The 24,968-nt window shown below is 43.8% G+C and overlaps 2 protein-coding genes across 3 annotated transcripts in view; both read right to left on the bottom strand.

Annotated features, from left to right (window-relative positions):
* Positions 1–24,968, bottom strand: part of LOC119652801 (ras-related protein Rab-30) — a 193,940-nt gene that overhangs the window by 77,798 nt on the left and 91,174 nt on the right. The window lies entirely within an intron of this gene.
* On the bottom strand, positions 10,871–13,060 carry LOC119652800 (cytochrome P450 6a2-like). The gene is made up of 2 exons (XM_038057122.1): positions 11,544–13,060; positions 10,871–11,478 (listed from the first exon to the last, which is right to left on the bottom strand). Exons 1-2 carry the CDS (start codon positions 12,631–12,633, stop codon positions 11,063–11,065), a joined length of 1,506 nt encoding a protein of 501 aa, XP_037913050.1. The 5' UTR covers positions 12,634–13,060; the 3' UTR covers positions 10,871–11,062.

Here is a 24,968-nt window from a genome sequence, read left to right as displayed (position 1 = left end):
TTGCTGTAATATGTACAGATCCACCACACTTTATTTATTATGTATGACATCCTTGAATTTTCTCTCCATCTTCATCCAGCAGAGAGGCCACAAGGGGGTTGGCCGTTTTAAAGGTGATGCTTATTTAAAAATAATCTGATTGATGGGAAAATGAGCGCCGCATATTTTCTTCCTGAAAAATTATGCCCCCCGTCACAGGATATGAAAAATTGAAAAAATATTGTACTCCGCGATCTGAAATATGAATTCCAATATATCCTTGACTGTAGCGATAATGATGATGAATATTTAGATCCTATTGTTTCAGTCTGCGAGCACATAATATTTATGAGATGATATTAAGGATAAGGATTGGGGGTGGGATATCGATTTTCCCGTTTGTCAAAAATGTTGCTCGGTTGTATTGATTCGTATCTTGTATGCTTCCATTCATGGAGTCTCCGAGGAAGATTTCGGCAGCAAGGATAGCGTTTTAGGCGAGAAGTGGGGGAGTACCGAACAGATTTATTGAAAACTCAATTCCGATGTACACATTTCCTGAGGAAATGACGATGCTATTCGTTTTCTATAAATATGTATCTGAGAAAAGGATCCTTAGCATATATACAAAAGCGTAAGACGCATTCAGTGACACTCTACAGATTCTATCTTCTGCACGCATGAATGCAGATGAGCCTGCTTAGTCCTATGGCATTTGGATTTGAGAAATTTAAAAGGACATCTTGTAAGTATCTTTCGGATTGAAGAGTTTTCCATCCGGCTCTTAGTATCCAGATATATTTTATATATATCCTGGCACATGAATGAATCTCGTCCCGGGGGTGGATACCAACATCTTGTGGTTTATGTGTTCACGATAACATTTACGAGAGATCTGCTCACAGAAAACTCATGGATGAATTATTCGGTATCACTTGATCTCTAATCTCAGTCCTTAATTATTACCGTGATTACAGTACCAACGGCTTAGTGGAGCTACAAAAAAGATTATTTCTAGATTATTCGGTTTGGATCTATTCCACATGGCCCGTTGTTGACTTAATGAATGGAAATGCTGTTGATGGGGGTGAAAAATTGGTCGTTGCAACAACTAAATGTTATCAACTTAATTGCTGTGAGTTTAGTTTAGATGTTTTTATCTAAATAAATCCCGCTGGCTTAGAGAAACCATTCCGAAGTGTTCTAATAGTGGGATGTTGCCCTGAGTCCTGTTAACGGCTATCATTTGTATTGTAATGATACCAATAGCGAGGAATTTGAAAACGGGGATATCTTTTCGTAACCCTACGTGCGGATCCATCTGTAATTAAAAGTATCAACCAAAGGGGTGCCAAGGCTAATATTTTAACATATTGTTGAGCAATTGCTGGTCCTTTAGGGGTTGTTTCAGGATACCGTTTCCACTTCATTGCTAACATTCATAAATGCAATCGCGAATAAACCCCCACAACTTTGGGCAGAAATCTGGTTGCCTGGTTGAAATGGTTGGATTTTAAGGACGCGGTTATCATTCAGGGTTCCTCGTGTTTCAATTATGTAATTATCGGCCTGGATGACCATGGGGAAATCAAACGATTCGAATTTTTACCCCCAAATGTTGCTGGTGAACTACTGAGCGGCTGCAGAGAGAGAGAATCTGTGCAAAGGTGAGTGTGATGGTATCGGGGGATACCAGTGAACTGGCTAACTTCAGGCAATAAACGTAGGTCATGGTGAACTCAATGAAGAAGTTGACTATGTCCAGATCTGATTTAGAAATCGAGCACCAGATCTAGACCTAGTCAACTGCTCTGTGGATGCCAAGAGCATCGAACACTTTACTGTAAATAAGAGGTACAGCCTTGAGTTGTAAAGCCCACCTCACGTGTTAAGGAGCTCTGCCTGCGATTTAGGCGCAATCATAATTACCATGAAACTTTTACAAGGGGCCACAATCACAAATAACTGTGCCTAGAGAAAATCCTCTAGAAATTCCTTGCCTTGGCATATGCTCTCACAGGGCCATCCCAGTTCCCATGGCATCAGATAACCTTCTGTCAGACTTTGCGGCAAGAGCCTCTTCAGTTGCGCCCTTTGCAGACTAAGGCTTGATTGTTCTCCGCGAGTGCGTGAGGACGGGACTCCCTAACGGCTAAGCAGGAATCAGTTCCGTGCGGAAAAGATTAACAGCGCTTTTCCACCAGTCACATGCTGTTCTGCACACAACGCATAATATTACATAAGACAGCCCTACCAAAAACACACATCGCCCATCAAACTGAAAATGAAGTAGCGTGGAGGAACTCCCTTCTTTGTTGGAAGTCATCACGTGCGTATGAATTAGCGCATCGAAGGGTATCAGCTCTAGTAGGTATACTGTCGAATATTAAAGATACCGTTCACTACCAAAATGCCTATGCCATATAGATTGCGGATGCCACAGTACGTTAGACATACATGAAGGACGTGTAAACACTCCTTTGAGTTTGCCTCACACAGAACACAACCCAAACTGGAGACAAGATTGCATGATGAGGGGAGTTAATGCAAGCTGCCATATCCCGTCAAGAGGAAGCCTATCGTGATCCCAAAGTATATGATAGAGGTCCTTCTGGCTGATACATATTTCAACACGCGCACCAATTCTGTTAAAATGTCCTGAACTCGATCAGGTGTGTGTACAAGTACATATGTTAAGCAATTGTGATTCCCAAGTATGTCACTTTCTTCCGATATTTCTAACTCGGTCCGTTCATTTGAGCGAGTGGCGAATAATGTAAGTTGCCTTTTACCAATATTGCGACGATTTTTTCCGTTGAGACCATGTACTCGTATCTATTCAATACTCCATTGCTGGAGTTCAATTCGGGTGTTCCTCCCAATAAGAATGAGGAGATAATCTGCATAAGTAACGCGCAAAGGACAACAAAGGTCTTAACATGCATCAAGGGGGACCTGCAGCTCGGAAGCCATAGATGTTTTCATCCAAAGTCCCCAGATCATAATCCTCTCCAGGAGCTTACCAAAGACTGGAAGAAGGGAAATGGTACTGTAGACGGATGATTATTCCTCTCCTTCGCTTGCGAGTTCAGGAGCGCAAAAACCCTGGCAGTCGTCCTGAAAGCTCATCAGTATACCTACTTTATGCAACACTCTTACAAACACTGGACATTACCCAGCTGTTCTTCCACCAAAGACAGAGAAGGGGACAGCCATGCGAGGGACCATGCCTTGGCGACCATTGCCTCATTACCCCTCTACCTTGCTTTTCAACATGGCAATCTTTTCACCCATCCTAGTCAGTAAACCTTCTTATTCCAGGATGATGCCCGCTGCTAGGAGTGCGAAATAAAAATAATATGCTTATGTAAGAACGAAGGAAAAAAGTTAGCAATATCATCGCCAAATTATAGAAGTGTTCTTCTTTTGTTCCGTTTAGTACTCGGATCTGCCCGCTTGGATTTTGTTTATCGAAAAATTTTTGAAACATCTTAAGTAATTGATGTTTAGGTCAACCATCGGGTTATTTCCTGTCGAACTGGATGACCTAATTACAGCAGTTTATGCCATCGCCTCAGCACAAACATTTTCGTCTCCGTGACAGTGAGCCGGTGGTTGTTGTCTTTGGTGGTTACCTACGACTGGGAAACATGGAGCAAATTAGATCGAAAAATACAGCATTGGTTGATGCGTCATCGGCGCAAAGAATATATTCACTAGTCGTTAAGGGTCTCTCGGCGAAGAGCGAATCGCGAATGACCGGTACATGTTGGACATACTGGGAGTTCTCAGAGCCGTTGGCAGCTTTTTACCAACGTCGATGAGGTGATGTGAGCCTAGCTCTGCTAAGGTGGTACTTGCAACATGTATTAAGAGCCAACTCCTTCAGAGCCCTGGTCGGGTAGTGTGCATTGAACCAGTATTAGTAGGCCACGTTAGTCCCGAGCGTTGATCCGTCCGTGAGTTGGCTTCGCGGCGATGACCCGCGCGTCCATTAGAAACATCGATCGATACGCGATAGCCAACGACAACGAAGGCAATGGGATCTCGAACCATGATATTACACCCTCCCGAGCGAGACATCTCGAAAACTGGCCAAATTCCCCCCACCCTGCAGTGGAAAACTCAACGAAATCTAACAGACAAGTTAGATTTATTGATTGACTTCAGTAATTTCGTGTACCACCAGCAGTTCAATAATAAAAAGATCACAAACCGTCAACTGGCGTCATGGCACGGTCAGCTAAATTATCGTAATATCCTTGCACCCAATCACTGGCAGGGGAGTTCTGTGGCGGTGACATTTGCCTGTCATTACCTTAAGTTAGCTGATTGCTACAGGGTCAAGTGGAGCAATCAATCACCCGGTAGAAGAGACAGACTACTCACGACTCTCACTGTGTGCGTATCAGATGTTGCATTTAAAAAAACGGCTCAAAGGTATGGACTGACAACTTTGGCAAGGACCTTGCTTAAGTGCAGAAACGGTGAGTTTTGTGAATGACATCTGCCCATTGTACTGTCTCAGTACCGGCCATGATGGTGATCGCGGGCGTGATCCTCGTTGCCTTCTTTGCTAAGGAACGTAGAGTCATCTACAGTCGCAAGAGGGAAGACTTAAGAGTGGTGGTTGTCTATTAACTAACTGGCAACTCTTTTGGCAAAATGAGCCAAAAGTCAATTTAAATTCATGGCTGAGTCGAAAGCATGGTGAGATAGACTATTTCCTTACCCAACTTCTAAGTGGGTCTTACTTGTACAATATTGGGAGGCATGATCTCCTGATGATTATGCAATAGAGTAGCGGACAATGACGATGACATCTTCTCCTCTTATAGAAGATGGGATGGTATTCGTCACCAACTGTATACAGACGCAGGGAAGCTCTCTCCAGACAACGTTATCAGAGAGATGCTGAGGAACGCTGACAGATGCAGGTGTGTTGCGCATTACCTTCTTGTTGCGAAGAAGATTGAGCTCGACCGTTGGAGGGATTGAGTGGCAAGGTTTGCTTGGATAGTTTTATCCTTCCTCTTTCACTAGTGAAAGAAATTCCCTGACTTGTAGGCTTCCTAGGCCGGGAGTGGGAGTGCCAGCTCGAAGTAATATGTCAAATAGTTCCAGGCTAATTCTCTGGTTATGGGGAAGTGTTTAGTTGGTACCCCGGCGGTGTACCGTTGCGGGAGTCCAATAGGTTGCATTGATGGTATACTCCGCAATGAAGTCGTCGCCTCTGCTAAATGTATGACCTATCCACATATTCCCCAGTGACTCGAAGAGAGAGCAAGCAGATGTCATCAACATAATTGAAGTGCATCGAGGAGATGATTACCGATGACAAAATGCAACCACAGCGGATTCCAATTTCTCTGATATTTTATCTCAATATTGCACGAGATATTTAACGCCATTAACACCTATGGGCGGGCGCATAACTTCCTTTTTTAAAATGCGCGCCACTCAGTTAGTTGATGTCATAGCGGAGCGCTAGTGGTCTCGTTCAAGAGGGGATACTGTAAAGTCCCGACATGGTTCAGTCGCCATCATGCATTGGAATAGTGAGAAGCGTGCCTTTGCCGTTGAGGTTTACTTTTCAAGCGGATGTTCGGTTATTGCAACACAGCGTGCATTTCGGAGTCGCTTTAATTTAGCCCCGTTGGCTCCCGTCGCAGACCGCAAATCAATTGTTACATGGGTCACTACATTCAGACAAACTGCAAGTGCGACAAAAGGAAGAACTGGAGTCCCTCGGCCCATTAGATCACCTGATAACATTGAAGCAGTGAGAGCGTCAATGTTGCGATCGCCACGGCGTTCTGCGCGCAAACACGCATCTGCCCTTGGACTATGCGATCGTTCTGTGAGAAGAATTCTTCGTGATGATCTTCATTATCATCCCTATAAGATGGCGATAGTGCAGGAACTTTCAGAACGTGACTTCAATTCTCGGATGAACGCGTGTGAGCTTCTTCTTGATGTCGTTCCCGAGGGTGCTATTGTTTTTTTAGCGATGAAGCCCATTTTCATTTGTATGGGTCGGTTAACAAACAAAACATGCGCTACTGGGCTGACACCAACCCTGGAGAATCGCATCAAAAGCCTTTGCATTCACCCAAAGTCACAGTGTGGTGTGCAATTTCCTCAGCTGGAATTATTGGTCCCTGGTTTTTTGAGGAAAATGAGGTTACAGTGACAGTGAATTCGGACCGGTATGTAAACATGCTACAGAATTTTTTTTCCCACGGCTAGAAAATTTGGATTTGGGGGACACTTGGTTCCAACAAGACGATGCAACAGCACACACTTCAAGAGCATAGATGGCTGTTTTGAGGGAACACTTTCCAGAGCGCCTTATCTCAATTAGAGGCGATTTGGAATGGCCGGCACGCTCTCCCGATCTGTCCCCTTGTGATTTTTTTCTATGGGGTTTTTTGAAATCCCGTGTTTATGCGAACCGTCCAAGAAGCCTACAAGATTTGAAGACCAACATCCAAGAAGAAATTGTCAACATAACACCTGCTATGCTAACAAGAGTTATGACAAACGCCAGAAATCGGTTTACGCAATGTATGGAGAATGGGGGACGTCACCTAAGAGATTTGATCTTCAAAACAATGTAAATAAAAACTTTAAGCATGTACCGACATTATAAAAAATAAATAAATATTTTCCGATGCATACAATAGTTTTTATTGACTTTTGAAAAAAGGAAGTTATGCTGCCGCGCCCTGTATCTTCGACACAGGACTGGAATGTGCCGGATTGACACGCCGTCAATTGTTTCCACTGCTATTCAATACAGCGCCAGAGGCGAATCGACAACGTGATCCCGCCAGTGGGGTCACTGGACGAATCTGACCCTTCGCGTCCACCTTAATGAGGACCTATGTACACGTCTGCTGGTCCCTGGGGGTATTGACCTCGTTGTCGCGTGCCGCGAAGGTGGAGTTGGTCACAACTTCGAAACCGCGTCTCTGATTAGACGTAGCATTTCAGAGTGGCTTAACCCTGCTCTGATGTCCAACATATGGGTTGGAGGGTGGTGTAGGTTCTCCCCGTATACCATCTTCGCGGGGCTGACCGTGAACTTCTCTTGTTGGGCTGTGCGAAGGCCGAGGAGGACGGAAGGCAAGGACCGCGGCCGCGACAAATCGTCGGGAGCCATTAAGGCGACCTTCAGCGGATGTAATGGAGTGGGCTTATGGCGTTTGAAACCCAGGAGCTTGCCTATCTTAAACTGCATTCCCTGGTCCGTGATGATTATGGCTGGTACACCAAAATCCGGAATGCATTCTCGACAGAGAGCCTCAGCACATGATTGTGCCGTAATTCCAGTCATAGGTATTACTTCAGGCCACCATGTAAACCTACCGATGATTGTGAGGCAATACTTGTACCCATGCCAGTCTCGTAAAGGGCCAATAATTTCGATGTGGATGGTGTGGAAGAAGTGTCCGGATAGCTCAGTGGTTAGAGCACTAGGCTGTCATACGGAAGGTCGCGGTTCAAATCTCACTGGTGGCAGTGGAATTTGCATCGTGATTTGACGTCGGATACCAGTCGACTCAGCTGTGAATGAGTACCTGAGTCAAATCAGGGTAATAATCTCGGGCGAGCGCAATGCTGACCACATTGCCTCCTAGTGTACCGTTACGGTCTTGAATGAAGTGCTCTAACACACTTCAAGGCCCTGATCCAATATGGATTGTTGCGCCAACGATTATTATTATTATTATGGTGTGGAAGCGCTTGGTCCACCGAGGGAATGCGGCTATTCCATTTTTACGTGCTTGTTGATCTTACACTTCTGGCACGCGACGTTCTGTCTGGCCCAAGAGTGTACGTCCTTGTTTATGAACGGTCACAATTATTTTCCGGTGATTAACCGGTTCGTCGTCTTGGCTGCCTGGGTGCACAAGATCGTATACTGCGTAGAGTACTTCCTTGTGGAAGTCAACAAGAATAAATGGCCCGGGTCCCTTGTCTGAGATCTCGTAGAGTAAATAGGAGTTTGAGTCGAAGATAGGAAACTCCTTGAACCTGTATTTGGAGCTTGTCCTCAGACTTTGAAGCGCTGCGTTGCCCTTCGGCGCCTTGGCGATTGAAGTATAATTGAGTCCCTGAACTCCGAGATTCGTTACAAAGCATCCGCAACGACGTTGTTTTTTTCCAGGCACGTGTTGGATGTCGGAAGTAAACTGGATCATGAAGCTCAGTTGCCCAAGTTTGCGAGGAGACGCTTTGTCGATTTTTTGTTTAAGTGCGAAAGTAAGGGGATTGTGGCCCGTGAACACAGTGAACGACCTGCCGTGAAGGGAGAAACGGAAGTATTTAATGGAGGGGTATACGGCGGATAGCTCGTAGGCGCTGCAGTTACAATGAGCTGAGTTGAGTTGTTTCGAAAAGAAGCTCCACGGTTGCCAGGTTCGGTTCACTCGTTAGTGAAGAGCGGCGCCTACCGCTGTATCTGAGGCACCGACGAACACATCTAGGGGTGCATCTGGCCGAAGAAATGCCCGAAGTGTAGCATCAACTAGCTGTTGTTTGACAGTTTCGAACGCCTGGGTGGCCTCAATAGACCACATAGTTTCGCGGGAATCTTTTGTGTGCGGCCCAGACAAGTAAGGGTTGAGGATCGCCTGGTAATGAGCGGCCTTTGGCAGAAAACAACGATAAAAGTTTAACATGCGCAAGAATCTTCGCAGGTCCTTTACCGTGGTTGGCAGGGGAAAGTTTTTGATGGCTTCAACCTTGTCTGGGTTTGGTCGAATACCATCAGTGGTGATCATGTGGCGGAAAAATTTCACCTGCTTTTGTAGGAATTTGCTTTTTTTCAACATTTAGACCCAGCCCGGCGTCAAGGAGACGATGAAAAATGCTCTCGAGGTGGTCCGCATGCTCAAATTTGGATGAAGAGGCGATCGACCATGTAAATGAAACAGAAGTTTAAGTTGTTTGAATATCTAAAATATCTTCGCAGCATTGCAAAAGCCAAACGTCACCCCGGTGAACTCGAAGAATCCGAAAAGTGTACAGATAGCCGTTTTCGGTATGTCTTCGGGAGCCACAGTGATTTGGTGATACACCTTGGTCAGATCTAAGGCCGAAAGGCAGTTTGTCAATGAATGCGCAAAGTTATGGATGAGTGGAATAGGGTATCGTTCGGGAATTGTCTGAGTATTCTGTCGTCTGCAACTTCTGCAAGGCTCTCCATTCGTTGTTTGTCTTGGGAGCCATATGGAGATGACCAACAACTATTGGAAGGTCTAAAAATACCTTGTTTAATGAGATCATGGAACTCTTTCTTTGCAAATAGCTAGCTTTTGGGGTGTTAGGGGACGCACCTTTGTGAAGATCGGGGAGCCGGTGGTGATGATGTGATGCTGCATATCGTGCTTAACCGGCTGGGAAAAACTACTTTCAGTAGTGATATTGCGATATATTCGTAGGAGTGCGCAAACGCAATGGTCGGCAATGTCCTCGAAGACAATGGAAAGAGTGTCATTAACGCAGGAGGAAATTTTTCCTGACGACTTTAAAAAGGAAGCCTGCTCCTAAAATGGGGGTGCTAAGATCATCCAAAATGAACCGCCATGAAAACCTTTAGCGCAATCCAAGACTCACGTCCACCTGCCTGTGCCCGTAAGTACGGATGGGGGAGGAGGTCGCTGTAGCCAGTCGCAAGTTTTGCGGTATTAAGGTGTTTGGATCACCAACCACACCACCACCAACCACACATTCACACGATCTATCCCGGTCCTTTACAAAAGGCTTCAGCTCGCCACCATTACTTTTAAAGAAGCTTGTACTTCTTTTCTACCCCACGTAGTCCCAAGGCGATCCTCTCGTCCATCAAGCTGGGGTCCTCAATGTATGACCTATCCATTTATTCACCTTTTGTTCAACACATCCACGGAATCGTTCGCCCTTGTGTCAAACCAAAGAATCCCGATAACAAGATGATAGCTTGGAGCTTTCGAATAATAATTGGGGTCACACTCCATGTACTAGTCCCATATAGCAACACAGAGAAAACATTAGCGCGGACTCAACCTAGATACTCAAGTTGATCAACGATTTGCCCAGTCGGACTGAGAACCTTGGTTTTGTTAATGCTTATGAATGAATGTGACTGTCTATATTGGATGTACATTGTGAAATGTTCCACTCCCAGAGTTTCGTTAAACTTCCGTTAAGAAAATTCAGCATAGGAAACGTCAAATAGATGTCATAGGTAATGTCATTCGAAATTGGTTTTTGCGAAGTGGTGTTAGCAAATGGGAAGTTCGAAACATCAACTCGAAATGTCAAGTATTCAAACTAGTCAATGCGGTTATGAACAAGAATGAGTTTTGACAGATCTCTAATTTACGTTCGTTAAAATTTTCACATTATTATATGGCGATTATAGTTCTGACTTAATTCTCACTCCGCTTGCCTCCTCCTCCAAATTCAGAGTTATCTCACTAAGAAACGTGACACGATGAGAGAGTAAGCAGATATCATCAGCGTAATCGAAGCGGTTGAGGAAAGATGACATCATTCATCGAGGAGATGATTGTCGGTGACAAAATGCAGCCACGGCGGATTCTAATTTCTCTGATATTTTATCTCAATATTGCACGAGATATTTTACGCCATTTACATCTATGGGCGTCATATACGTTGCTCTAATAATCTAATTATAGCTAATCTCCAGATACACCGCCTAGATTCGATCTGTAATTTGATTGGGAAATTGCTTAATAGTTAAACGTAATAAAACGATAATGGTAATGATAATGTCGAGTTTCAAATATATGAAAAATTGCACAATATCATTTCCGCTGACCTAGGCCTGTCAAAGCTTTAACTATTGCTGAAGATCCCTGGGTGAAACACTCAAGTGTTCAAAATGGCCTTTTTTTAGCTTCGAGTGCAAGAAAGTGATCACTATCTAGTACTAACATATTTAGGTTCTATCAGCAAAAGTAAAACACTGGACATAGTTCTAAGGTTCATTACAAAAGTAACTACATATATACAGGCTTTCAGAAACTTATTAATATACTATCCTGGATACTTCTAGATCAGTCCTATGAATTTAAATTTTCACAACCTTCAAATGCATTCCGTTTGTAGGGGATAACACCAGAGATCTTCGTGAAAATTCCATTGGAATTGGTGTTTTCTCGGACACTTCAAACCGGTAGTTCTTCAGAAGCATTGCAAGGCCGACCCGTGATTGCAGTCTACCAAATCTCATTCCTATACAATTTCTGGGACCATCGCCAAAACTCAAGAATGTCATTGGATGCCGAGCTTTCCATACTTCTGGAAGGAAGCGATCAGGATCGAACTTATCTGGGTTTGGATAGAACCGTTCATCATGATGTATCTCATAAGCGGGAATCAGTACAGATGTGCCTTTTTGGATAACCACGTTGGTATTCGCAGGTTTGTAATCTTCTTGGGCGGTACGCTGCAATGCAACCGCAGGTGGATATTTTCGTAAAGATTCTGAAAAAGAAATTTAATTCGGAATATTCGGAACGACGATGATGAACCTTAGGTTTGAAACTCACCGTTGATCACTTGATCCAAATAGACCATTTCCTTGATAGCTTCATAAGTCAAGCGGCCTTCGTATTTCGAAGATACAGTATTTATCTCAGCCCTTAATTTTTCCTGGATGTCTGGATTCAGTGCTAGTTCGTACAAGGTGAACATCATTGCCGTAGATGAGGTCTCGAATCCAGCGATAAAGAATACGAACGCCTGGGCGGTGACCTGCTCTAAAGTGAGCTTTTCCAATTTGATTTTCCTTTCTTCATCGTAAGTGTCGTGGTTTTTCAAGTCAATCAACAGATCCATGAAGTCGTTACGCTTTTCGTTGTTTTTCTCGCGATGTTCTATGGTTTGACGCACAATACCCAAGAAGAAATCGTTAACCTCTTTGCTGAAAATCGTTAGGCGCAACAGGGATGCCAGTTTCGGTATTTGCGTTATAGTTCGCTTCAACGTGTTTCCCCCCATTTGTTCAAAGACCATACGACCATATTTACGGAATTCAGTATCTGGATTTTTCAGGGTGTTAAACTCTAATCCAAAGGCGCATCTCCCGATAACGTCAGTTCCGAAACAGGCAAGCACTTCCTTAACATCAATCTCAGCGTTTGTTTTCACAAATTCCGTCAGTGCTTCATTGAATCGCTCGGAGACATCAATTATGGTCGGGAACATGGATTTCATCTTTCCAGAAGTGAACGTTGGGGAGAGCTTCATTCGAAGTGATTTCCATTTGGATCCGTTCAAAGAAAACAAATGTGCTGAGATGGGATCATCTTTTTCATTTAAATGAACACCGCGTCCGTGGAAACTCTGGAAGTCCTTCACTAACACGTCTTTGACGAAATCCAAATCAGTCGCTACTACCACCGGCTTGAGGATGAAGTACGCTCCAACGAAAGGAACTCCACGTCCAAGACTGTACAACTTCTCGAAGACGTCTTTCAAGTCGGACCTTCGATTCCAGGGAAGATTTCCCAAAGGGAACTTTGGTTCAAGATGACGAATACCACGGTCCTTCCAATAGGAGAACTTCCTTTTGAAAAGGAAGTAAACTGCAGCCAGGAGGCCCACGACCCACCAAATTGGAGAAGGTATCCACGCCATGGTTCTTACGGAACACTTTAATCACGTCCAAAATAATCACTACTAGCACCGCGGAAAACTTAATTATGAAACGTATCTGGCTGGCACTTCTTTATATAAAGACCGGTGTTATCTCCGCAAAGCTCAATTTGTCAGCACCGTACATGTTCAGCATGAGTTTCAACATTGGTGGTTGGAGTCATTCTAAAGCTACAGAGCATCGTGAGTCGCATTAATCTATAAAATTGTTCATTCGTCATCTAAGTATAGCCACACGTTGTATTTGATTAAAACAAGTTTTTCGGTTGAGATATCTTTGTTATCTGCGTTATAAATTCTAAATATTGCGACAAAATGTTTTTTATAGTATTCAATTACGAATGCCACTAGTGATTCTTGAAACACAGGTGCTTGGCAATTATCGGAATGGGGGGTGTTTCGAGACTTGGCTATCATATTAAGTCGACACACCTGTGCAGTTGCTAGCTCCCTTCCACAACTAATGTTCGAGCTAACACCGGTTTGGAAAAGCAACAAATCTAACCTTTCATTGAATATCTTACATGGCTAAATTCGTTGAAAAATGTATACCTTTCACTATATGCGTAGGGGCCAAACTGTCAAAATTTCCGTCAAATTTCGTATCGAAAGCTTCAACCATGTTCGAGTTTAGTGCATATGGTAGACTGATAGACAGTCTGTGGAGGGGTGGCAGATCTCTTATCAGGTGCGTCCCTCCGTGCAGATAAGGTATCAATTTAGCAACCTGATATCTGAATAGAAGATGTGGAAACTTTGATCGACTATCAACGGAAGCCACTGAAGTGAATGATCCGCTCTTTTTGGTCGTTTGTTACAAATGTCACTACTTCCTATCATTCATCTTCCGAATGTCGAATGTGCTTCACCAGGAACCACACGCTGGGAATATTGATTCTCCAAGTCATGAAGCGAATGCCAAAGAATACTGGCTGCCCAAGTTGGACATGCTGCCAAAATCGTCATGACCAAACCTGCATATGTTTTTGTGGTATCTTCTCTGACCAGATAGTAGATTCACTGGTAACTATAGTCTCCGTGGTGAAGATTAACCCACGATAACTAGAACGTTGCCTTTTCTTTGTTGTTGGTAATCGGACATTGTCTAGGGTCACTTTGTCACTCTTCTAATATACACTGACGACATCTCTTCAGTCAGGATGTCTATTGGCAAGAAAATTGCTATGACTAATGCTGCCTCATCCGAAGTTGTATTAAAGCCGCTAAGGATACCCTAAGGGTGGTACATATCTTACTCTTTTCTTCTGATTTCTCCGTTCGTTAATGCCGCCGGTCATATAGGAGAGAGAGGCGCTCTGCTGATGTATCTAGGCCCAGAAACAATTAGTAGCATTCGCGAGAGCGTTGCCAGTAAAAATGGTGCTTTTTTTAAACGTATTTCACATTCGCTTTCAAGTATTATTTCTAGGTATTTCATTGCTTCGTTGCTTTTCATGACTTGGTTCCCAACTCTTTATTTAGATACATTCCTCATACAAGAACCGTGGGTTGTTGGTGGGGCAGTCAGGGGCCTAAATTTCCAACATGCTGACCTATTGTATGCCAATGGAAGCGATCGACCCCGCACCTGCATGGTAGTCTCCAAAAACTTCCAGGCTAACCTGGTTACCGACCTATGTGATGGCGACACCACATCGGCTAAGCTAACCATAAAAAGTCAACAGGGAGATAAAGAGATACTACGGTGCTCTGCATATTTCCCCTACGACGCAGAAGACGTTCCCAGTGGAACATTCATCAGAGCTATCCAATATGCCAAAAGTAGAGGCATGGGGGTAATAGCAGGATGTGATGTCCACGCTCACCACATATGCTGGGGAAGTTCGAACATCAATGCAAGAGGATCGAGACTAATGGAGTATCTAGTAGGAACCGATTTGCAGATCCTAAATGTGGGTAATGAACACTTTCTTCAACGTGGTCAGGCGAGAGGTCATCGACATCACGGTGGCATCTCCTGACATCGCGGCTCTGATCAGAGAGTGGAGAGTATCAAACGATATCACACTCTCGGATCACAGACGCATTGATTTCGTTATGGGCATGGATCCACCTCCACCCACTCCATTTCGGAATCCGAGGAAGATAGATTGGGTGATGTGTCGAACAGAATTGAGCGCCCGAGTCACGATCCCTGGGAAGCGCATCAAATCCATTGCTGGAATTGAGAAGACAACCCAGATGATTACAACTAGCATGAGAGAAGCTTTCGAAGAAAGCTGTCCACTTAAGATGCCAAAGAAGGGTAAAACACCATGGTGGAACTCGGATTTGGCAAAACAGAGGAGAACGACAAGGATGCTCCTTAATCGTGCTCTGAAGGGTGAATCAAGCACTAGCTGGAATCGCTATAAAGAGGCACACAAGGCTCTAAAGAAGAGCATAAGATCGGCTAAACGATCATCTTGAAGACGCTTTTGGGAAGAGGCTAACTCTCTTGAGGCAACCTCAAAGCTGAAGCGGATTCTGGTCAAAGAACGTAGCCAGAAACTGGGTTATTTACGTTTGCAGAATGGGAAGTACACAGAAAGCTTGCTTGAAGTACACTTCCTAGGTAGCATCCAAAATCTAATCTCGGGGCCAACAGGTGCATACAGACCTCAACCGAGAGACTGGAATCTGGCATGCAAAGTAGTATCACTGGAGCGAGTGAAATGGGCATTTAACTCGTTCCATAGATACAAGGCTGCAGGTCCGGAAGGCATCATCCCTGCGCTAGTAATAGAAGGAATGGATGCCCTGGGTCTACACATTCGGAATATATATCGTGCATACCTTGCACACGCTTATATTCCAATTAAATGGCGGGATGTGAAGGTGTTGTTCATTCCCAAACCAGGAAAACCCACCTACACAGACGCAAAAAGCTTTTGATCGATCAGCCTAACGTCCTTTCTGCTAAAAGGACTAGAAAGACTAGTAGATTGGTTCATAAGGGATACACACATTCCTAAATGGCCACTTCACCATAGGCAACACGCCTACCAGAAAGGCAAATCCACGGAGACAGCACTCCATGAACTTACGGCAAAAATTGAAAAGGCATTGTCCGAAAAAAAATACGCCTTAGGCGCATTCATGGACATCGAAGGTGCCTTCAATTATGCCTCATTTGCGGCAATTTGTGATGCGGCAAGACAGAATGGAATCGAACCGCTGTTAATCAGTTGGATCTTTCACATGCAAGAGTGGAGAAAAATCCACATATTGGTCGGCCAGAAGTCTATTGAAACAGGATGTCTTAGGAGCTGCCCACAGGGAGGGGTTCTCTCTCCACTGTTATGGCTCTTGGTAACGGATACCCTGCTGTGGCTCCTGGAGGACCGCGCAAGCATTTGCGGACGACCTAGCCGTAATAATTACCGGCAAGTTTGTGGACACAGTATGTGACCGCTGGAATGCAACTCTGCATGTAATCCACAGCTGGTGCCTCCGCAATGGCCTTATGGTGAACGCTAGGAAGACTGGACTAGTTATGTTCACTAGGAACGTCAGGTGGGGCAGCTATACGCTACCCACCTTAGCAGGGGCGGAAATCCAACTGGCACAAACAGTCAAGTACTTAGGAGTACACTTCGACTCCAAGTTAACGTGGAAGCATCATATCCAGGAACAATATCAGAAATCCTGCAGATTGCTCTGGTGCTGTAGGAATGCGATAGGTAAGACCTGGGTACTTTCACCTAAACGGATATATTGGATGTATACATTCATAATAAAACCCATTTTGATGTATGCATGCATCGTCTGGTGGCCAAGACTGAACTTTGCTAACAGCAGGAAGCTGCTAACGCAGATTCAGAGACTTGGTTGCCTAAGTATTACTGGAGCAATGAGTATTACGCCAACTGCGGCACTTGAAACTATCCTAAATTTACCCCCCATTCACTTGGAGGTGAAAAGGAAAGCGGCCAACGACGCATATAGGCTCGATACCATTGGGGCGTGGAAAGGCGGCCAATCCAACGGGCATGCGTCTATCTGGAAATTCCTTGAAAAACATCCGGTAGCCCTGATGCCGACCGATCATATGGTTTCCAGATTCGTCTTTGAAAAGACATACACTGTCGTAATCACCGAAAGAGAAGAATGGTCGACAAGTGGCCATGAGTCTTTTCAGATTACAGACCTAATAATCTTTACCGACGGGTCAGCCACGGAGGATGGATCGGGTGCAGGTGTGTTCTCGCAGAATCCGATTATAGAACTGGCCCAACCCCTCGGAAAAATGACGACCATATTCCAGGCGGAGATATATGCCATTTCATTGGCAGCAGAAGAATGTCTGCGACAAAAATGGAGGGGTCGCACCATTCGAATCTGTTCCGACAGTCGGGCGGCATTATCAGCACTAAATGGCAAGAACATATCAAGCTAGTTAGTGTGGAGTTGTCATCAGGTGTTGCTGAAACTTGGCCGACTGAACGAAACATTCCTGATGTGGGTGCCGGGGCACTCTAACATCGCCGGTAATGATGAGGCTGATAGACTGGCTCGCCGAGGGTCTGGATCCACAATGGTGGGGCCAGAACCAGCTCTTGGAATCCGACCATCTACTGTCAAGTCTACTCTGAAGGGTGAAATTGCAAGGATTCACGCAACCGAGTGGAGAAATTTGGACTCTTGCCAGCAAGCGAAAATCCTTGTGAAGGAGCCTAGGGCCACTAGAGCGGCATTTTTGTTGTCCCTTAAGAAGTGGGACATGAAAACCCTAGTAGGGCTTTTAACAGGACACTGCCCCTTAAATTACCATATGGAAAAGATTGGGGTAGTGGTTTCGGCTGTGTGCAGCCAATGTGAGGAGGAGGAGGAGGAGACAGCCCTGCACTTTTTATGCAGCTGCCTGGCATCCTCAGATCTCAGACGAAGACACCTTGGCAAGGTTTTCTTCAATGAAGAATCTGCACACTCTCTGCCTCTGGAGAATGTTCTCAGATTCGCTAAAGCCTGCGAACACCGTAGGCGGGAAGCCATTGAATAGGCAACTTACGGGGATAGTACAATGGGCCTAATAATGGCCTGAGTGCTCGGAGCTGCTTCTCCCCCCATTTAATTAAACTAACTAACTAGATATATTCCAGCCTTATACGATTCGTTATTAGAACTACTTTCGTTTTGTAATCTGGGAATGCTACTCCGGCATTTTGAAACCACCCTTGAATCTTCCAAATTGCTTCGTTCACTGCTGTTAGAATTTTATGGATGGGTTCTGTCATAACAGCCAAGGCAATATCGTCTGCGAACCCGCTATTTTTAATCCTTCTGGTAAAGACAAGTGTGAAACTCCGCCTTTCATTCGCCCTTCCTGAGATACGTTAGTAATTTGTGACTTTATCGCTCCCCAAGCACCGCGGAGTATTCACTCTGATTCATGGACGACCAAATTATCGGGTTGAAGGCATTCATCACATTCAACGAGATCGCTAAGTAAACTTTTGAATCCCCGCTTAATCTCTTGCCTTCTATGAAGCTGTTACAGTGTCTACCAGCATATTTATTGTCTTGATGGAGGATCAACCTTTCCTGAATCCAAACTGAGTGCATATCAGATAGGGCTCTTTCACTCAGTGGTGTCTAACATCTAAGGCTACAAACAGCTTGAAAAAGAAGGCGTTTAAATACAAAACGTCATTCCTTCGAACAACGGCAACAGAAATAGGTCTAAAGGGGAGAACTATAGGCGTCAAAAAGTATAGTGTCGTAAACCGCACTCGACTGAAAAGTGGAACTATTTAGAGAAAGCGCGTCGATTATGAGATCTCTAAGTGAAAGATTTAGTTCAGGGAGGCTGAAATGTAAATAGTATTCGGACACAAGAAGGGATTTTATGTTAGAATTGAAGAAGTCCAATAAAAGCTTCCGCAGTCAAGCTAAAACTTTATTGGGAGCTCCATTTAGTGCAAGGATACGCTGATCGTCAATTTTGTCATTAATTACCAGGAAATAAGCCCAGAAGGTCCTGGAGGTAGGGAATGTTCGCATTGGATTAGCTGTCTACCGCCTTAGAGAGCCGATCTATTTCTTTCTCACGTATCTCAGGTATGGGCATCCTGTGAGCCCTATCGATCGAATCACATTTTCAGGGAGTGTACCAGAAACCCCAAGTGGATACTTTGCTATTGTCAAAAGAGCTTATTAAGTAAGGACAAGCAACCAGAGTTTAAAAAGGGGTTAACTGCAGTGCTGAAACCGCCGTACAGTCGCACAAGATCTTATCTAAGATTTGGCAGGGAAACTAACACTAGCGTGCGTCAAACAAGCTGTATAAGAATTTATGAGGCAGCTGCAAACGATTTTGTGTGGAGCAAAATCGGCGCCGTATACGCTTATTGCCTTACACGCCCAAACCCCTCGTTTACGGAGTTCAGAGACATATTTGACAGGCTGGCCTCGGATGCAAAAAGACGAAGACCAACTGTAATTGCCGGTGACTTCGCGGAGGCAACACACTGACGAGTACAATGAGGCTTTGTCTTCTCGAAGCCCTTCACACAGCTGGATATAATATTGGCTAAAAAGGGTGAGGTTGATAACTACCAAAAAGAAGAGGATGCTCTTCAGTTAGAGAATTAACACTTCAATAATTGTTTGCTGATCCGCTATATACTCTGGAACACCAGTAAACATTACATTTAGAACCAGCGCCCAAGATGTTGGAAAGGGTGATATACAAAAAGTTCCTTCCATTCATCCAATATGCAGCTGGCCTATGATAAGCACAGGATAGATTCCGGCAAGTCCGTTCTGTTATCGAAGCGATATCAATGGTTGTGGACCTAGCTCGGGAGGAGATATTTGACACCATATACTAGCCATATTCTCAGAGAGAGCCCTTCGTATAAACAATTCAATCTTATCTATCTTTTAGATAGTATGGTAAGAAGCACGGAAGTGACCCATGTTACCATTCGCAGGAAAAACGACACTGTCAACCTCCGGCTGGTGGTCATGAAGTCCTCTTAAAATCGAACATTAAAGACCTGAGAGTTATAATACAAATCAGGTTCAGTTTCAAGAGATGCTTGGACTATGCGTGAAAGGAGTTAGCAAAGGTTAGTTCATCTCTAGTGTGGATGATGACCAATGTCGACATGCAAAAATATAGTCGCCAGGGGTGTGAAATCTATGCTGCCCGTGGAGGACAACACCTCGAACCAGAGGAGGGTGAATTCTGTATATCGGTCTATCGCGGTGAGGGTGTGCTACGCGTATAAGTTAGCATCGGGTGAGGTGTGTGCTATGGTGAAAATCATCCTCTTAACTTAACTCTGGCGAATGAGGCATCCTATTCTACTAGAGAAAGAGGGTGAAAAGATCAGAAGTGACTGCGAACTTAAAAAAGTGAGCTTAATAGGAGGTGACAGTGACCGTGGAATAATTCTGGAAAAGGCTATTGGATCTAAATACTGATCCCGTCCGTTGAGAAACAGATCGAATGAAAACACGGAAAATTTAATTACCACCTGAAAAACTTCCCTAAGGGATATGATGAATATTAGAAGTATTTGTATGGGTTCGGCTTTCCCGAATGCGGCACTACACTTGAGGACTCGGAGTACAGTATGATCCATTGTTCCGGAGTTTATGGAGGAAAAAAGGACACAACCTCATGGAATAGATGGTGACGCAGAGGTGAGTTGGATTGTAGTAATCGCCACAATAGCTGCGATACAGAAGAAACTACAGGAATTGGAAAGTGCCCTGAAAACGTGCCAGATGCATGGCCGAAACATTGTGGTGTACATTAAAGCCTTCTCTACGAAATAATATTTAATGGTGGTCCCAAGAGAAAAGAGCCGAAGATTGAGGACGAGGGGTTGTTAATGGACGAGAATCCCACATATACTGTAACCTGGCACAGCAGTGTCTTTTTAAGATTTAAGATTCAAAAGTAAAAGGACTGAATTGCCTGATCTTCGGTCAGTACCGTGTTAGTCCACCAGCTCAGAGAACAGTAGGTAAAAATGATATGCAAAGAAGTTCGCAAGAACCTCAAATTATATGTGTTGTGATGTAAGGGAAAAATCTTCAGTCAACTCAGTATAGAGGCAGGTATATGTCTATTAAAAAGCGCTCACAGGGTTGTAATGGCAGGAATCAAAGGTCACGCATCTGCATCACATGTCCCGATTTTAGATTTAGATTTTTTAAGAGTACCTCCTTTAGAACGGTAGGGACGCGGACTACCCCCAGTGATCGATTGATACAGTAGTGATACCCGCAGTGGCGATGAAAGAACTCCTGGAGATTAGCAGCCAGATTGAAATTGCCAAAGCATTGGGCCTCTATGGTATACCCAATAAAGCTATGCTTGTTAAGTGTGGTCCTTTCTGCGCCATGAATACTAACGCTATTATCTAAAGTTGGCAAGTGCCATATGCCTTTTCGACATTACGAAGGAAATGAAGCGAATAATGTCTAAAAAAATTGCAATGCGTTGTTGAGAATCTCGGGGGCTTATCAAACTGACAGTTTGGTTCCCGTAGAGCCAGACCAACCAGGCGTCATCCAATTGATTACTGGCCTGATCGCAAATGCATTGTGCAGAAAAGGTAGTGTCAGAAAGTATTCCATAGTAATTATCCTGGATATGTGATTTGCATGAAATTCGGCAGATTTAAACCTTCTGCGGGGATCCTTGGCGACTAAAAATGCACCCATTTCGGAATAATGACAAATGCTAGAAGTACCTGCAACATGTTTGTGATAAGACGTCCAATGTTAGCATGGCCTTGGTAAGGGTGATACCAAACGTCTGAAATAGGCAACGCGTTCGTAAGCTGCTTATAACTAGAGGGATGAGTACCACGGAGCCTGTTTAGTCGCTAAATACTTCATAAAATGCGCGACAAATAATTGCAGTTCATAGAAGGATCGCACTTCATTTCCTCGACCAACACATGAGGAAGGTAGGAAGAAGTGAATCGCTGAATATGGTATCTGGCAACAACTCCTTGTTGTTGTTGATCAGTACGTAATATCAAGGTGTGACTTTTTCATTGTCCCTAAGTTTGTAAATGAAAGAAGAGAACTGGAGGAGAAATTGGGTACGGGTGAAACACAAGAAAACCTAATCAGGGAAATGCTTACTTATCAGGAAAATGGGAATTCAGATTCGAAAAAGGCGTCGTGGTTACAATAGCAATCGATGAATGAGAAGAGAGCTAGCTAAAGTTGAAGCCGTTCCAAGATGTAATCAGGCTCACAGAGAGAGAAAACCGGCCAGATATGTAAATCAGATAATCCCCGCCCCCCTCCCCACCCCCTTCCAATTTAAAATTTGGTCTAATTTTGTTGAAAACTTTTTATTCGAGCTCTCGAGACCTCCTGGCCTCGGAGAGAATCCCTCTATTTCCCCCCTTCCGATGGCCTAGAGTAATATTATGCGAGAATTTCCCGGGGAAGGAAAAGAATTAAGGGTGGCTTTAGTTGGTCAAAATTCCACATGCTAGTAGCATAAGGGAACCAAAGTCTAGTCTTTGGAGGATTTCTTTTACATTAGAACTGAAATTCTTCTTATTCATAGTATCTGTAGTTCAGTTTGTATTTGCACCGAACGGATTTGAGTGAGAGACAGTCACGCCCATATAGTAGGGATTAGATCGCAGACAATTTGTCGAGAGTATTCCTGGCTTGACTAGGATGATGAAAGGTTGAATGGAATCAAAATAGGAGGAAGAGGCTTATTAAGAGGAAGAGGCTTATTAACGAAGTTCAAACCACAACTCCTTATGATGAACAGAAACAGTAATACTAAAGGGTCTAGATTGGGTTCTTGAAGAATATCTGAATTTAGAGCGAGGGACGAGATTGGCGACTATTCAATGGGAAATCGAGGTGACCAGTTCCGAGTTTTGAAGCCCAGGATTCACGTAGGTATTTGATTGCCCAATCACCGTCTTTTTTAGGCTCCCTAACTCGGTCGAACCTCTCTCTCTCTTTCTCTGCACTACACTATTCTAACCCTCCCGAGTCTGGATCGGATTCTGGCAATCAAAACGCGGTTAAAATTGATTTCCAGGACATTTTTTGATTGTTGTCAGTCTTGATCCTATACCACGTTGACGTTACCTTCTGACAGGCTCTCCAGGTCAACCGTAGTAGTAGTAGAAATAGCTCTACGTAAGGGTGGAGTCATTTCAACATTCCCGGATTTGATTTCTCTTCACTTCACTTCAACTTTAGATGGTTCAGCCGGTATTGCTGGAATCTCAACTCCACATTTTTCAAATTTTGAAGGTTCCGGTCATCGTTCTCGATGTCCTACACTCAATTTATGACTAGTCCAAGTGAAAATGTCAATAATTCCTATTGGTCCTATTTGGTCGATGCAGTATTTAGAATCCTTCTTTTCAAATATAGACATAAACCTCGAGGATAAGTTCAGTGTGCTGAAATTCCGCCAACGCAAATAGCACTAATTCCCAACCGAGCCAACTTTTCACCGCAGTTCTTGGAAAAGTGAACCCATAGCAAAGGCAAAACCATAGTGAATTACAACAACCTGAACAGAACCATTTCACCAGTGAACATTTGTTTAAATGTTCATTCGGCTTTATGACACTATCGTATTTTTGTCCATAAAACCGATGACGGTCGGACTGCTGAATTGTGTTGCGTTTTAGCCAAGCCTGGATGATTCTTTTCGGCCAACCCCGTTTCCCAAGAGAGAATATAATCCCACAATAAATTTGAGCCGTTGAAAATAATAAAATATCACAGATTACCCCCCAAAGGTTCGGCTACTATTGTTATATTGACTAATAAATAGTGAGAGAGAGCAGACTGTCGAGATGAGCTGTTAATGCTTTCAGTTCCAGTCACATGGATGGGATCGGGGAATCCCCTCTTTCGGGGGTTTCAAGCGAAAAGACAAATATTCAATTTTCTAGTTTGTTCGGTGGTTAAACATTCTCGCAGGCAATTAGCTCAATTGAATTTGGAGTCTAATGGGAATTCGTTTTGTAGAGGTGATTATCTGTTTATTAATGGTTGCTACGGGATTTGGTTAGGCTTGGCATTGTTTTACGATTATGACGGACAATATTTTAGTAGATACAAAGCATTTTAGTGCTCACCGTGGGGATGTTGACGAATTGTGTTTTTAGTCAGTTTAATATGGTGCATTTGAAATGTGGTCATATTCATATGGTTTTTGAAAATTGCGTCTCCAAATTGATGATGAACTAATGAACTATAAGCCCTCGTCCTTTTGATTTAATTGGAATCGGTTTGAGCAACATTTATTCCGTAAAGAGTGATGTCGGAAAAGTCATGATCAAGCTAATGACCGTCGGAATTCCGACCCAACACTCCACCAAGGACTCGTTTGACGGTTTCAGCCACATATCCTTTTTGAAGAATTTTACTCGTATTGCAGCTACTTCTACATATGAGTCACCCATCCAGAGGAAAATGTGTGAAATGCATTCAACCATAAGTTTCACGTTTCTGCTTCTCCTACTTCACAAAAATGAACTCAAAATGCTTCGTAGCTACTTCGTATTGAAACGGGCATAAAAAGGAGTCAGACGGTTGGGGTGTGAGTCTTGAAAAAGTCAATGGCAATTGGAAACGAAATTCGCCAGGCGCGTAATTGCTTGTGATTTTTCTCATCTCTCCAATTATTTGTTGGACCTCTCCTTCCTTTTCAAATGGTACCTACATACATAGCTTTATACATATTTGGTCACGAATGAGTAAATCAAGCATAACCTCTTTGCATCATTCAATGATTTGTTATTTGAGACTAGAGAACTTCCATGGATAGCGTAAGAGAGCCTTTTTTGAGGGGACAACTTGAAAGCAGCGGATAAAACTCAAGTCCTGTTTTATGAGTAATTGCTGCAGTGGGCACTGATATGATGAATACTTCTGAAAAGAAGAATGCATGTCTGGGGCCCTTCCTCCTGTGATATTTTGAAATTTCAGTCAATTTTCAACAACTCAAAGTGACTTTCAATGCTTAAAAAAGCTTTCATAGCGCTTAAAAGCCATAGAGAACTAGGGATTGAGGATGTATTTGCAATTTTATTAACGTCGACTACACCTTTAGAAAATACTATCTAACTTATATGAGGACTTACAACATTACCTTGTATTCAGGGAATACTAGAGAAGCAGCCTTTTTTGGGGTAGGGTAGGTGAATTCTTTAACGCACAGAGTGTTAGACTCCGGCAACGGTAAATCGTCGGACTACCAACTGAACATCTCCCCATCATCCCTCCGTTTGTCACATTACTTTGGGCTAGTCCCCGAACTCTCCCACCTCACAGACCCTTCAAATCAGGAAATT

The sequence above is a fragment of the Hermetia illucens genome, chromosome 3 (assembly GCF_905115235.1).
Source record: "Hermetia illucens chromosome 3, iHerIll2.2.curated.20191125, whole genome shotgun sequence".
Classification (NCBI taxonomy): Eukaryota; Metazoa; Arthropoda; class Insecta; order Diptera; family Stratiomyidae; genus Hermetia; species Hermetia illucens.
The sequence above is the reverse complement of the archived record's forward strand: the minus strand, read 5'-3'. Positions and strand labels throughout refer to the sequence as shown.